The sequence below is a fragment of the Narcine bancroftii genome, chromosome 1 (assembly GCF_036971445.1).
Source record: "Narcine bancroftii isolate sNarBan1 chromosome 1, sNarBan1.hap1, whole genome shotgun sequence".
NCBI classification, from domain to species: domain Eukaryota; kingdom Metazoa; phylum Chordata; class Chondrichthyes; order Torpediniformes; family Narcinidae; genus Narcine; species Narcine bancroftii.
Genome location: NC_091469.1, coordinates 378,463,784 through 378,479,447, shown reverse-complemented (window position 1 = coordinate 378,479,447; position 15,664 = coordinate 378,463,784). Strand labels below are relative to the sequence as shown.

Below are 15,664 nucleotides of genomic sequence, written 5' to 3'. Positions count from 1 at the left end.
CAGCTGACGTTTGCGAGTGAATTCGCAAATCCAAATGGAGAGGGGAGATGTGGTTGTCGACAAGGGATAAAGGACAACTCAGGAGGGGGAGGGGAGAATAGGGTTAAAGAAGTTTTAAATAGGAGAATAGGGAAAATGTTTGATGTTTTAGAAATGTTGTCTTATAAAGTGTTCAAAACAAGAAAGCAGAAATGGATAAGAAGGAAAGGTAATGATGGAGAAACGGAAAGGGAAGATAAACAAAGTATAAAATGGCTACGCTGAACTATATGACTTTAAATATTAACGGAATACATAACCAAATTAAAAGGAAGAAACTGCTAAATTTACTGAAAAAAGAAAAAATTGATATAGCATTTGTGCAAGAAACACATTTAACTGAATTGGAGCACAAGAAATTAAAGAGATTGGGTAGGACACGTAACAGCAGCATCGTATAATTCAAAAGCAAGAGGAGTAGCTATATTAATTAGTAAAAATGTGCCAATTAAAATAGAAGAGGAAATAATAGATCCAGCAGGGAGATATGTAATGATAAAATGTCAGATATATTCGGAGTTTTGGAATCTACTCAATGTATATTCACCTAACGAAGAAGATCAAAAGTTTATGCAAGATATTTTTTTGAAGATAGCAGATACGCAAGGGAACATATTAATAGGAGGGGATTTCAACCTGAATTTGGATTCAAATATGGACAAAACTGGAAAAAAAATTAACAGAAAGAACAAAGTAACCAAACTTATAATTAAATCGATGCAAGAAATGCAACTTTTGGATATATGGAGGAAACAACACCCAAAGGAAAAGGAATATTCATATTACTCGGCAAGACATAAAACATACTCAAGAATAGACCTATTTTTGTTATCAGCTCGTATGAAAGATAGAGTAAGAAAAACAGAATATAAAGCTAGAATATTATCACCCTTAATATTGACAATAAAGCTAGAGGACATCCCTCCAAGAATGTATAGATGGAGATTAAACTTCATGTTACTCAAAAGGCAGGATTTTAGAGAATTAATTGAAAGACAAATTAAAATGTATTTTGAAATAAACACGGAATCAGTGAAAGATAAGTTTATACTATGGGATGCAATGAAAGCGTTCATTAGAGGGCAAATAATAAGTTATGTAACCAAGATGAAGAAGGACTATAATCAGGAAACCGAGCAGTTGGAAAGGGAAATAGTAAATATAGAAAAAGAATTAGCAATGAAGGAAGATACAACTAAAAGAAGAGAATTGGCAGATAAAAAAATAAAATATGAAACACTACAAACATATAAGGTGGAGAAGAATATAATGAAGACAAAACAGAAATATTGTGAACTAGGGGAAAAAACGCACAAAATTCTAGCATGGCAGCTTAAGACAGAACAAGCTAAGAAAATGGTATTGGCATCAAGGAAAAAAGACAAACAAATCACATATAATCCAAAGGAGATCAAGGAAAACTTTAGATAATTCTATGAACAATTATACCAAACTGAAAACGAAGGGAAAGAAGGGAAAATAGATGAATTTCTAACTAAAATTGAACTACCAAAACTACAAATAGAGGAACAAAATAAATTAACAGAACCATTTGGAATAGTAGAAATACAAGAGATAATAAAAAAAATTACCAAATAATAAAACACCAGGAGAGGATGGATTCCCAATAGAATTCTATAAAACATTTAAAGATTTATTAATTCCTCCCCTCCTGGAAGTAATCAACCAGATTGATAAAACACAAAGCTTACCAGATTCATGTAAAACAGCAATAATTACAGTAATACTAAAGCAAGGGAAAGATCCACTCGCACCAGCGTCATATACACCAATATCTTTACTTAACACAGATTATAAGATAATAGCTAAACTATTAGCAAACAGATTAGCAGAGTATGTACCTAAAATGGTAAATCTAGACCAAACTGGATTTATTAAAAAAAGACGCACAACAGACAATATTTGTAAATTTATTAACTTAATTCATGCAGTAGAAGGGAGTAAAGCGCCAACAGTAGCAGTTGCTTTAGACGCAGAGAAGGCCTTTGACAGAGTAGAATGGAATTATTTATTCAAAGTATTGCAAAAATTCAGTTTACCGGAGAAGTATATTAATTGGATTAAAGCATTATATAAGGGACCATTGGTAAAAGTGACAGTAAATGGATATATATCAAAGCAATTTAACTTAAGCAGGTCAAAACGGCAGGAATGCCCACTATCACCTTTATTGTTCGCGTTAGCTATAGAACCACTAGCAGAATTGATAAGAACAGAAAATAATATAAAAGGGATAAAAATAAAAGACAAGGAATATAAAATCAGTTTATTTGCAGATGATGTTATAGTATACTTACCAGAACCAGAACTATCAATAAAAGAATTGTATAAGAAATTGAAGGAATATGGAGAAGTGTCGGGTTACAAGATTAATGTAAATATAAGTGAAGCAATGCCTATGAATAATGCGGATTTCTCAAAATTCAAGAAGGAATCACCAATCAGATGGCAAATGCAAGCAATAAGATACCTAGGTATACAAATAAATAAAAATCTCGGCCAACTATATAAACTCAATTATTATCCACTAATGAAAAAATTACAGGACGATTTAGAGAATTGGAAAGATTTACCACTAACACTAATAGGAAGGATAAACTGTATTAAAATGAACATTTTCCCAAGGATATTATACCTATTTCAGGCATTGCCAATACCCTTGACAGAGAAATTCTTCAAAGAGTTAAAGAAAATAATAAGGAAATTTTTATGGAAAGGGGGGAAACCGAGGATAGCACTAGATAAATTAACAGAATGGTATAAACAAGGAGGCTTACAACTGCCAAACTTTAAAAATTAATATAGAGCTGCACAATTAAGATACCTATCAGATTTTTATCAAACAAGGGAAAAGCCAGATTGGACTAGATTAGAATTAGATAAAATAGGGGAAAAGATACCTGAACACATATTATATAAATGGGATTAAAAATTGGTACAACATAGAAGTTCTCCAGTATTACATCATCTACTCAATATTTGGAAGAAGGTTCATGTAGAAAGAAATAAAACAAATTATCAATTACCAAAACTAATATTGACACAAAATAAGTTACTCCCTTTTACAATAGATAACCTTTCCTTTAGAGAATGGGAGAAAAAAGGGATCAAAAGAATAGAAAATTGTTTTTCAGGAAATAGATTATTATCCTTTGAACAAATGAAAGATAAATACAATATAACTCAAGATACAGTGCTGGCATATTACCAATTGAGATCCTACTTGAAGGACAAATTAGGAAGCAGTCTGAGTTTACCAGAGGGAAGTAACTTTGAATATGTGATTACAGATACAATGATAATCAAAAGATTTATAACAAATATGTATATTAAACTGCAAGAAAAGGAGATTGAGGAAACAAATGGTAAAACTAAACAAAAATGGGAACAAGATTTAAATATAAAGATAAAAAAGGAAACATGGGAGAAGTTATGTTCTGGAATGATGAGAAATACAATAAATACGACGTTACGTATGATACAATATAACTGGATACACAGGCTATACATTACACCTCAAAAGTTAAATAAATGGGACCCAACAGTATCTGATAGATGTTTTCGATGTAAAAATTAAATGGGAACAACAATTCATGCAGTCTGGGCATGTGAGGAAGTAGAAAAATTTTGGGAAGATCTAAACCAGATATTAAATAAAATTACAGAAAACAATATACCAAAGAATCCAGAGATCTTCCTCCTAAGTAACATAAAAAACAAAGAATTTGGAATTGATTTGGAGGATGCACAAAAAAGATTTGTTAAGATAGCTCTAGCCGTAGCAAAAAAATGTATTATGTCAACCTGGAAATCGGAAGATAATTTGAAAATACAACAATGGTATATAGAAATGAATAAATGTATTCCATTAGAAAAAATAACATATAGTTTAAGAAATAATATTGAAATATTTGAACAAATATGGGAGCCTTACATGAAACACAATAGCGAAAATCAGCCCATCTTCCTCCTCCTCCCTGATTCTCCTCATACTACCTTCACTACCTAAATTCTCTTCACTACCTAAATTAACGAAAGGAGAAGGAAATGAAGAGAATTGACTCAGTGGAATTTCTTGTTTATTTTTATTGAATGACAACATTGTTTGACTGGTTTAATGTATCCTAGATTTTGTACTGTAAATGGACGGGAGGGGGGAGGTAGGGAGTGTGGGATGGGAGGGGGGGGGGGAGAAAATGGCACTGTATATATTTGAAAAGGAAAAAGTATGTATCATGGTTAATGTGGTTTATGGTGTGAAAAATAAAAAAATTTAAAAAAAAAGGTGATTGATGATATCATGAGATTATAGAACATCTCATGGGGAGAGACTAATAAATGCTGCATCAAAATCTTAATATGATCCAATCAGTGAGAAGAATAAGTTGGTCCTTTTCAGTGGTGAGATGGTTAAAAGTGAGACTTTCATAGGAATCAGGCCATTCTAAAACCTTTAAGCATTCTCTTGGATAAAATGATGGGGGAGGGTGAAAGAGCATCTGACCCTCCCACCCCCCTCTTCATCCTTTGTCTGAATAGGTATGACACCATCCAGGGCAACCCAAACTGTTCACTGGATACCCCGTTCACATCATTGATGGTCATGCTTATCATGGTCATGTACTCTCTATGAAATGCACTGCTGTTACCAAATCTGGCAGCATCCCCCTAACTCAATGCTGCTACCAGGGCAGCAGCTGCTGTCAGAGCACTATCACTTCCAGCTTCCCCTCCAGGTTGAGCTGCCTTGGCTTGAAAATTCCTCGCCTGCCCGTCCTTCATTGTTGCTTAGCCTACCTCCTGGAATTGTACTCATGGGAGTATCTTCACCAAAGGACTGCAGATCATCACCTCCAACCCCCTTCTCAAGGACAGTTGGTGATGGGCAATAAATGCTTGCCTTCTTAATGATCCCCAGATTCTGGGGTGAAAAATGAATGAATTAAAAGGAAACCAGGGCCTTACAATTTCCATCACCAGTGGGAAAGATCACATAACCCGCACGGGTATGGGGGGGGGGGGTCAGAAAAGGGAAATGGGGCTTGAAAATTCACAAAATACAGAGAAGGTTGCAGGTTGAGCACAGTCTGTGAAAATGTGGAGATGAAAGGATGTCCAAAGAAGAATAAACAAGCAGTCACCATGAGGAGCAAGTGCAGGGCTACGCTATGTGAGATTACGGTCTGCAGAAGCTACACTGGCAGTTGCAGGAGTGATCAACAAGGCAATTGGTACGTAGGCCTTTTATCATAGGGAGATTGAAGTACAAGAGGCAGTCAGTGTCTGCTGATATGTCCTTTCCCAGATACTCAGACTCTTCTCTCCATCCTCGTCCCCCCTTCATGGAAAAGATGCACGAGTTTGAAAACATGAACCTCTCAATTCAAGGACAGTTCCTTTCATTTTGTCATCAGAACTCATTGGTATGAGGATTCCTGGCACTGTTCAACTGCACTTGTCTCTTCAACATGATGTCCTGCACTTTTGTTGTTACATTTTTATTGTGTTGGCTGGATAGCACAAAACAAAAGGTTTCCCTGTATTTCTGTCCAGGTGTCAAATAGCCCCTCTCAACTCTCCTAGGTAGCAGGAAAAATTACTGGGCATCCTGTACCTCTGAAGCCTTTTCCACTGCACCATTATTTACTGCTCTAGCAGTGGCGTCGCAAGTGACATGTTACGTACTTGCAGGAAGTCTATTGTATACAGTTACTAATGGAGAACGGTAATGATTTTTCGGATCCTGGCCCTGCAATTCTGCGGCTCTCTTGTAAAGCAGGCAAGTCTGAGCAACACAGTTATCAGTGGTATGTTGGAAACACTGGCCAAAGAAGACGGGTTGTTCAGGGAGCATATGAGGAGAATCGGGGAGGAGGAGGAAGATGGGCTGATTTGTCTAGTCAAAAACGTAAATGGATGCTTATTCTGCGTCATTTTGAATGCCATTTTAGAGCAAGAGCAACAAGGAAGAGAGATAGATCACGGGAGCCCATGCTCTGGCAAAACATTTGATGATGAAAATGGTGGGCAAATTTTCGAATGTCAGTACTTGGAAGACTGTCAGAGTTCTTGTTTATTTATCTGATTGAGAGAGAATAGACTGGAAGATGGAGAAGCACTGATGGAGTTCCTCTGAGGGGAAATTGCGATTGAAATTCAGAAAAAAACTGGAGGTAATAATCTCATTGCAAAATAGAAAAGTATTAATGGATGATGATGTAAAGCTAATTTCCTCAGGATGGACTTTCCAGAAATAGAAGGCAAAGTTTCAAAATGAGAGATGGGAGAATGAGGTTTTTTTTAATTTGGAGGATTGGATCATTGATTGTGGATTGGGTAGAACAAGCTGAATGAGATTCATGGCTTCCTGTTGTTTCTTGTACTTTGATGAGGTTTTGAGCACCTGATTGTAATTTGAATAATGCTGCACATGTCCTTCAACTTACTGAAAAACCTATGGTCAAATTGTAAATCAGCAAAATAGATGCCGTGCTTTTGATCATGTAGAGTTTCATTGGCTTCAGAAAGGTGGGAGATGTGAAGCGGAGAGATCTGAATCTGCGTGTCTTCAAATATTTTGGGCTAAAAATAGTGCAAGTGGCCGATGCAGTTACTGTGATGTCTCAGCAGCTACTGCTGACAGAATGGAACTAATTGAGGCCCGGGGATAACATTAACACTTTAATTTGTACGAGGGTTACTGAGGATATTTATTATCCATTATATGTATTTATTGTCTATTAATTATGTTTTTTCTTTATAAGTTTGACTGTAACAAGTGAAAATTTTGATGCATATGTACATTATACAATGTGTATGACCATAAACTTGATATCATTATCAACCTTGCACAGTGGCTGCTAGGTATTAGTTATATGAAGTGTTAAAGCATTTCTATTGTATACATTATGACATTTCTGACAAAGGATATGGAAGGATGGTCCAAATTCTTTTGTCGCCCACTCTTAGAGAAAAAAAATTGTGTGTTGGTCCATGTTTTTGAGGGGAATTTTTTTTCTTTTCCCCACCCAGGCCAAGGCTGCAAGCACAAAGGAAATTTGCCCAATCGCAGCCCAACTCCCCCAACACAACCCCGGTCAAGATGGTGGATCCAGTCTTGCCCCCTCCTGCAACGCAGATCATTGATCTCTCGAAAAGAAAGCCCAAAACAGAAGATTTCCTTACTTTCCTTTGCCTTAGAGGTATGTGTGCTATTCCTCTCGAGTTGATCAATTCCGTGATGACATGGTTTCTCTGCAGTTTGTTTTCTTTTGTGTTTTAGGATCTCTCTGACGCTGATTACCTTAAACAATTAGTGTCAGCCAGTTTGACATGTTCTTGTGAAAAATGGCAGGTGTTGCAATATTAGTGGCCAAGTGCCAAGTCATAATATTAGTGGCTATATTCCAAATTGCTAATTCATGTCAACTCAGAAACAGCTGTAATAATTAAGTTCACAAAGTGAACTTAGGTCATTGATATTTCACCTGCATTAATTATTAACCTAGTCGGTATAAAATTCCAGATGAATGGAAACAGAAGTGTGGTTCTTAGGAGGTGCGTAGCAATTTTTGTCACACTTGTAAATGATTCTGCATCACTCCTGAAACTGTAGAAACAGAGTGAATGACTAAAAGTTGTTTGTTGTGTATGGTCAAAAGATGCTTTCTTATGTCTGCTAATGTGTGATTATGGCTTTCAGTTGCTGCAGTTCTCACTCTCAGCCTTACAGCACAGAAACAAGCCCTTTGGCCAATCTAGTTTGTGCCGAATAATTATTCTGCCTAATCCCATTGACTTGCACCCAGACCAGACCCCTCCATACCTCTTCCATCTATGTACCTATCCAAATTTTAAAATCGAGCTCCCATTCACCATTTCAGCAGGCACTCCCAGCCTTTTCACGTCAACACACACCATTTGAGGCGTTCTCCCCGTTGATCATGGAGTTGGCACCTCTACATATTGGAATTGAGCATCACTCTGAGACAAACCACCCTAGCTCCAGTTTATATATACACACACGCACACACAAGCACTTGCTGTCCATTGACAGCAGTGTTGGCCAGTGGGGCAAGTATCAGTGATCTAAACAGCAGTTGATGTGCAGTGAGCAAAACTGGTTTGTTCAGAAAACTAGGTCTGCTGAAAGTGTGGAGGAAAGAGAAGTTGGGAGAGAATCAACTGCACCATCTCCCAATAAAACAAGAGAAAGCATCAGAAACGGCACCTGGCAGAGGATCAGGATAGACTGGGCTTAGTTAGGCTGCAGGGCAGCTAAGAGCTTTATTTGATAGGGAGTTCTCCATCTGGAGTGAGAGACAACGGTCAATTCAAATGGCTGTAGGTGGGGAATATAAATGTGGCAAGGATTGTTTCCCAAAATTGACAGGGTGAGGCCAAATTTGGAGTACTGTGTACAGTATTGGTCACCAAATTATAGGAAAGATATAAACAAAATAGAGAGAGTGCAGAGAAGGTTCACGAGAATGTTGACAGGATTTCAGGGTCTGAGTTACAGGGAAAGGTTGTGCAGACTGGGGCTTTTTTCTCTGGAGCGTAGAAGATTGAGAGGGGACTTGATAGAGGGGTTTAAGATTTTAAAAGGGACAGACAGAGTAAATGTGGATAGGCTTTTTCAATTAAGAAAGGGGGAGATTCAAACTAGAGGACATGGTTTAAAATTGAAGGGGGAAAATTATAAGGGGAACATGAGGGGAAATTTCTTTACGCAGAGGGTGGTGGGATGTAGAATGAGCTTCCGGCAGACGTGGTCGAGGCGGGATCATTGGTTACATTTAAGGAAAGACTGGATCGTTACATGGATAGGAGGGGACTAGAGGGGTATGGACCGGGTGCTGGTCAGTGGGACTAGGAGGGTGGGGATTTGCTACGGCATGGACTAGTAGGGCCGAACTGGCCTGTTCTGTGCTGTAAGTGGTTATATTATATGGTTTTATAGGTCAATCTGTGTCTTTGGATGGCAGAGGCTTGAGGGTTGGAAGGTCCTGTAACCGTTATGTAGTTCTTTAAAAAATCTTTGAGGACCACTCCCCCCCACCTCCGCCGGTCCTGTCCATCAGACAGAATCTGACAAGAATATCAAAATCAGGTCTGATAGGCTGGGAAATAGCTTCTTCCTGCAGGCTGTGAGGTTGATGAATAGTATCCTGTAACTGCAGAACGTCTCAAAATCAGAATTTATTGTCATGAACGTGAAGTGAAATTCATTGTTTTGTGGCAGCATTAGAGTTCAACCATTTCTATAAACCACATTTCAAAATAAATAAAAATTGTGCAAGGTTGGCGTAGTGGTTAGCGCAATGCAATTACAACACCAATGATTGGGACAGGGTTCTGAATCCCTGCACTGTCTGTAAGGAGGTCTGCATGGAGGTCATGCTGCAATTATACATGGTATTGGTGAGGCCGCACCTGGAATACTGTGCGCAGTTCTGGACTCCATACTTGAGGAATGATAGCAATGGGCAAAAAATTTGCGGATATCAAATAGGTAAAAAATAGCATATGTTTAAAATTGGCTCCTCTAGTAGTCAATTCACCAATCCTTCAACATGCAATCTAAAGCAACTGGCAAATACACTTATCTGCATCTACCAATCCCCATAGGTGCCGGATACCAGGGGTTTTGCGTACATGATTATTATGTGCTGTGTATTGTATGTGCGGGCATGGTGGTCCGGAGAAATGCTGCTTCGTTCATTGTATGGGTGGGCAGATGATAATAAACGAACTTCAGCAAAAGGCAGGGCAAGTATGGAAAGTGAAAAGCCTATGGATGCCAGTGACTGGGTGAATGAATATCCCTGTGAACTGGGTCTGAAGCCAGAAGTCATGGTAGTTGAGTTTTGGAGAATAGTTTTTGATAATAAATCATTGTTTACGTGGTCTCTTTCCTCCATCAATCACTCATTTCCACCCATTCCCTTCCCACTTCGCCTCAGTTTAAGATGGAATTGGATTATTTCTCACTGTTTTACTCATTGCCTTCTGTCAGTACAAGTAACAGTGGTGTGTTTTTCCTCTCTATCTGACAGAAATCTTGGTCAGGGAATTCAAAATGCTCCCCCTCCCCCATGTTGTATCCCACAGTAAGGCAGCCTGTAGTGGAAACTTATTTGTGAAATGTGACCCAAAACATCAAACTAATCTTAAAATGAAAAGAAATCTAAATTGCTCAGTTGGTTTGGACCAATGGCCTTGGTTGTAGTCTTTTATTCAAACATGCTGGTTAACTATTTTGAGTGGTGAAGTTTTTATTTTAAAAAAAATTTATGCATACAGCATGGTAACAGGCCCTTCTGGCCAAGTGCTCATGCCGCCCAATATCCCAATGAACCAACAACCCCCATACACTTGTAAAGATGGGAAGAAACCGAAGCACCCGGAAGAAACCCATGCAGATGTGGGGACAATGTACAAACTCCTTACAGACAGTGCCAGATTCAAACCCGGGTCGCAGGCATGAAAACAGTTTTGCACTAACCACTATGCAAACCTTGGCTCCCCAAGTTGTCTGTAGCATGCACATTCCATGACCGATGTTGTAAGTTGCTGGTTCCAAGTTGGGGGGGGGGGGGGCTCCACTCAGCATTTACCTGTGTCTTCCCTGAGCTGGGAGAAGTTCATGTGATATGAGGGCTGATATCGACAAACAGGTCAAAGTGGAGAATGAAAGGACCACTTCTGCTGCTGACATCTGTACTACAGTACCTTATACAAAGCATAAAGAGGAACTTCTCTTTGGGGGTTCACCACCATTCGGAGCCCCAAATAGTCCTTCCATGTGAAGCAACATTCCACTTCTGAATTGGCAGGAGTTCGCTACTGCATCTGGTGCTCCTCCTATAGTCAAGTGTACACCAGAGAAACTGGACGCAGACTGGGAGATTGTTTTGCTGAGCACCTTTTGCTCTGTTCGCTGCAGAGACAGGGACCTCCTCCCAGTAGTCAACTATTTTAATTCCACACACCATTCACAGACTCACACAGCTAGCTATACATGGCCTCATACACTGTCAAACCGAGGCCTCCTGCAAATTGGAGGAACAGCACTCAACTTTATGTCTGTGCACTCTCCTCCTACGAGATGACATTAGTATCAGCTTCTCCAGTTTCTGTTTAAACCCTTCCCCAATTTGCTCTCTTTCCCTATCCTTCTGTCTACTTTCCTTCATTTTCCCTTCCCTCTCCTATCAGAAAGTTGCCCCATCGTTTCAGCTTTTTTTTCTGTTCTACTGACCCAACCATATCCACCTTTGATTAACCTGTTAGCTTGTGGTCCTCCCTTGCCCCCTCCATCCTCTCTCTCCCCCACCCCCCAGTGGTGGATTAACTACCACCTGGGGCTGCTAGATTGAGCTTCAGTAAGGCTCCCCCTGACCTTCCCCCTCGCTCCGCCCTTTGTTGAATAGAATAAAGACCTTTATCGTTCATACCATGCTCACGGTAAAGATGAGATACCGTTTCTCCAGGACCATGGAAAATATTTACATAAATTTAAATGTGGTACACTATCCACATATGTCCTGGGAATTCAGGAGCCTGATGACCCGGGGGAAGAAACTATTGGCCAATCTGGATGTAACAACATGAGTGCTATGGTACCTCCTACCAGATGGCAGAGTCCTTTGCAATGTTTATTGCCTTTCTCCTGCATCAAGTGTTGTAGATGTCCTTCGTGATCTTTTCCGCTGACTTCACTATCCTCTGCAGGGTCTTGCAGTTCGAGGTGCTATAGCTTCCAAACCAGGCGGTGATGCAGTTATACAGGATGCTCTCAATATATCCTCTGTTGAATGTAGTGAGGATGGAGTGTGGGGGATGAACTTTCCTCAGCCTTCACAAGAAGTAAGGCACTACTGGACTTTCTTAACTATGGAGCTGGTGTTAAGGAAGCAGGTGAGATTCTTCACCAAATGCACTCCAAAGAACTTGATACTCTTGACAACCTCAATGGTCAAGCTGTCAATGGTCAGCGGAGTGTGGTCCTCCTGGGCCCTCCTGAAGTTGACAGCCATCTCTCTTATTTTTTAATATTCAGATACAGGTTGTTGGCTCTGCACCAGTCCATTAAAGTCTGCACCTTATCTCTGTTCGCTGACACGTCATTCTTAGTGATCAGGCCCACCATGGTCGTGTCGTCAGCAAACTTGATGATGTGGTTTGAGCTGTGTTCAGCTGCACAGTCGTGGGTCAGCAGAGTGAACAGTGGACTAAGTACGCAGCCCTTGGGGGCGGGGTGGGGGGGCATGCTCAGTGTGATGGTCTTGGAAGTGCTGTTTCTGTTCTGGATGGTCTGAGGTCTCCCCGACAGGAAGAAGTCATTAATCCAATTGCAAAGAGAGGTGTTTAGATCCAGCAGGCTCAACTTCCTGTTGATGCTGATGTTGTCAGTACATTTATTAAGGTAGCTGGTCATTTATGCCATATGCTTCTCCAGATCAACGCAGTCACTATCGGTTGCTGCTTTCTACCTTGAACATGTGCCAAAGCAGTCTTGAAATCCCCATCGGTAATAATTAGTCCATTAGGGTGTGTGGTCTGTAGTTCGTTTTTAGCCCCATACAGTTCCCAGATCACCTCCTTAGATTTAGCCTGGGGGGGGGGGGGGGAGATGGGGGTGGGGCAGTACACTCCAAGTATGAGGACCATGGTGAATTCCTGCGGTAGATAAAATAGTCTACATCTGCTGACGGTCACAAATTCACCAGCATTAAGCAGTGACCAGAGACTCGTGCAGAATCCTTGCACCACTCTGTGTTGATGTAAATGCACAGGCCACCATCACGGGCTTTACCACACAGAACAACATCTCTGTCCACCCGAAATAAAATGAGCCCATCCTGTTTAATGGCGATCCAAGACCTTGTCGCTGAGCCACATTTCTCTGAAGACTAAAGTACAACTGTGATGTTAAGATATGTTAAATAACTTGTATCATTGTACTATGTATAATGTAGTACATGTATAAGCAAGAAATTTCCTTGTAGCAACAACCCTTTCCACAAGTACTTTCATGTCATCACGTTCTGACTGGTATTGTCGAGTAATCAAGCATGGTCTTTACTTGAAAGCAGTTTGCTGTTAAAACAGAATGTACTTGGAGAATAGCACAGCCAACTTCTGATTTTCTGCCATTTGTAAGGGAGCGGTAAAACATGGACTTAGTAAAGTAACGTCTCTGTTTACCGTTTTATTTTATAGATTTCACAATACAGGCATTCATGTTCCAACAGGCTTCGTTCCCTCTCTTTAACCAGTATACAAGCTTGTTAACAGTATACAACTTGTGACATAATAACGTCATCATGGTAAACATAATCTCACAGTTGCAGTACGAAGTCCTTAAAGCATTACTTTGAAATGTTTATATGTTTGGAGCCTAATTTAGAAAACACAATAGTATTTGCAATATTCCAGATATGAAAAAAATAAGTAAAAGTACTGAAATATCATCCAAAATACTCAAGTGTACACTTACACCATTTTTTTTCTCTCAGTCACCCTTCCCTTCTAGGCCCCTCGACTTAAGCTTACTCAGCCTAATGGTTAATTAGCCACTGCCACTCTCTTCCTCCCCCCGCCCCCCCCCCCCCCCCCCCATTTTTTTATGCCTCCTTTTGCTCATACCTTGGCGAAGGCTGGGGCCCAAAACATTGGTTACATTTTTCTACCTAGAGTTGCTGTGTGACCTGCTGAGTTTTGCACTTTGTGTACTGTGCCTTTTTTTGGAGCTGTTCTCTCAAAGTGTACAAATTGTCCAAGAGGTTTTTGATGACTAATTTATGTTGTAAGATGACTTTTAAGATGTATTCTTAGTATTCTGTATTTTTCAATGTGGAATTTCAATAAAAATATTGAAAAAGAAAGATGACTTTCTGATAGTATGTGATTGCTTCAATAGAAGGTGACTGGAATTGGCAGACACTTTTATTCTTGCCCCCTTTTAAGGTTTCTGCCCATGTGTGATGCTATCATTTATGGTGTCCATTTCCAGCAGGTGAAGACATCATACTTTCAACTGTCCTGATTTTTTGCACACAATGAGTGTTAGTTTTATCAGGGAGGTAGAGAGGTAAGGATAATTAGGCTGGGTTTGTTTTGCAGTCCCTACATCTGTGTACCTGTTCTGTGTGGGGGGGGTGGTGGGGGGGGGATACAGTTTTAATGACTTGCAGACACTAAATGCTGCTGATCAAGTTCGCTTTTTCCCTCATGCTCCTTTGCTATCCACACGTGCCTTGCAGTACTAGGAGAGACTGACCAGAGGGCACAGCTTCAGAACAAAAGGGCGTTTCTTTCAAACCGAGATGAGAAGTTTCTTCAGCTCCATGGTGGTCAATGTGTGGAACTTGTTGCCACAGATGGCTGTGGAGGCCAAGTCATAGGTAAATTTAAAGCAGAGGTTGACAAGTTCTTGGTTAGTAAGGGTTACCAAAGCTTATGGGGTGAAGGCATGAGAGGAAAAGTCTACTCCAGCATGATCTAATTGGCAGAGCAGGCTTGATGGGTTGAATAGCCTAATTCTGCAACTAAGTCTTAAAATCTTTACAAGGTTGGACCAACGGCTGGAGTTGAGGGTTTATTTGGTACGTGTACTTGACAATCCACTCTAACTCAGTGTACTGAATGTGTTACGAGCCCAGAGGACCCAAAAATCAATAGCCACAGAAATTCACCAAGACAATGGTTACTTAAACAAAAACATTTTTAATTTTCTTCATACATAATAATATCAATATTTAACTTATTACTATTAAACCCCTTTCTAATTCTAAGCGCATGTGTATGTTTTCAGGAAAGTTCTTTGTTTCTCTGTCCATTCGTTCATTTTTCGCATCTTATACTGTGCACAGAATTTAACATTTATGATCTTCACTGGGCTTTAGTGCTTTAACTTAAATTGTTACCGCAAAGGAAGGTCTTTGTTGGTTTCAGCGAGAGATATTCGTTGTTCATTGGCCACACACACAAACTGATTTCCTTTAATCAGCCACTTCAGTAGGTGCTTTCAAACTGCCTTGAAAGTTGGGGTTAAATGGGCAATTTGCCCGGATAGTGCTCCACTCACAAGGCAGCTTGAAAGGGTCAACTGGGTCCAAGCCCTACCTCGGAGGTACCCAGGATGCATTGACCGGCGGCCTGAACAGCAAAATGGCCAACCCACTGCCGTCACAGGGAAAGCCCCGCTGAAGTTTCTGCGATGATCGGAGGGAGAGAGGGACCGCTGCCAGGGTCCAAGATGGAGAAGTGGCTGCCGCGGGGGAGAAAGCAGAGAGGTTGGCTGCCATGGAGGAGGAGAGAAGAGGGGTGGGCTGCTGCGGTGGAGAGAGGAGGGGCCACCTGGGTGCCGTGGGGGAGAAAGAAGAGGGGCCACCTGGCTGCCACGGGGGAGAGAGGAGAGGAATCACCTGGCTGCCGTGGGGGAAGAGGGGAGAGGAGTCAGCTGCCACAGGTTGGGGGGAGCGTGATTGATATGGGAGAGAGATTCAGCTGGTAGGGGGAGGGACGGGTGAGGCTAGTTTTCGTGACGTGTCACTTACCACATCATCAAGGGGGCCGGGTTGGTTATTTACTAGGG

At 40.5% G+C, this 15,664-nt stretch overlaps 1 protein-coding gene across 8 annotated transcripts in view; it reads left to right on the top strand.

The window, feature by feature from the left end:
- jarid2b (jumonji and AT-rich interaction domain containing 2b) overlaps positions 1–15,664 on the top strand; it is a 384,803-nt gene that overhangs the window by 271,662 nt on the left and 97,477 nt on the right. For 7 of the 8 annotated variants that reach the window (XM_069913428.1, XM_069913423.1, XM_069913421.1 and 4 more), the window contains one exon: positions 7,093–7,262. In XM_069913428.1, the coding sequence (XP_069769529.1) occupies positions 7,163–7,262 (100 nt within the window). In that variant the 5' untranslated portion in view covers positions 7,093–7,162. Of the gene's footprint in view, positions 1–6,108; positions 6,234–7,092; positions 7,263–15,664 lie in introns of those variants that run through there. The other variant, XM_069913427.1, reaches the window with a different exon arrangement.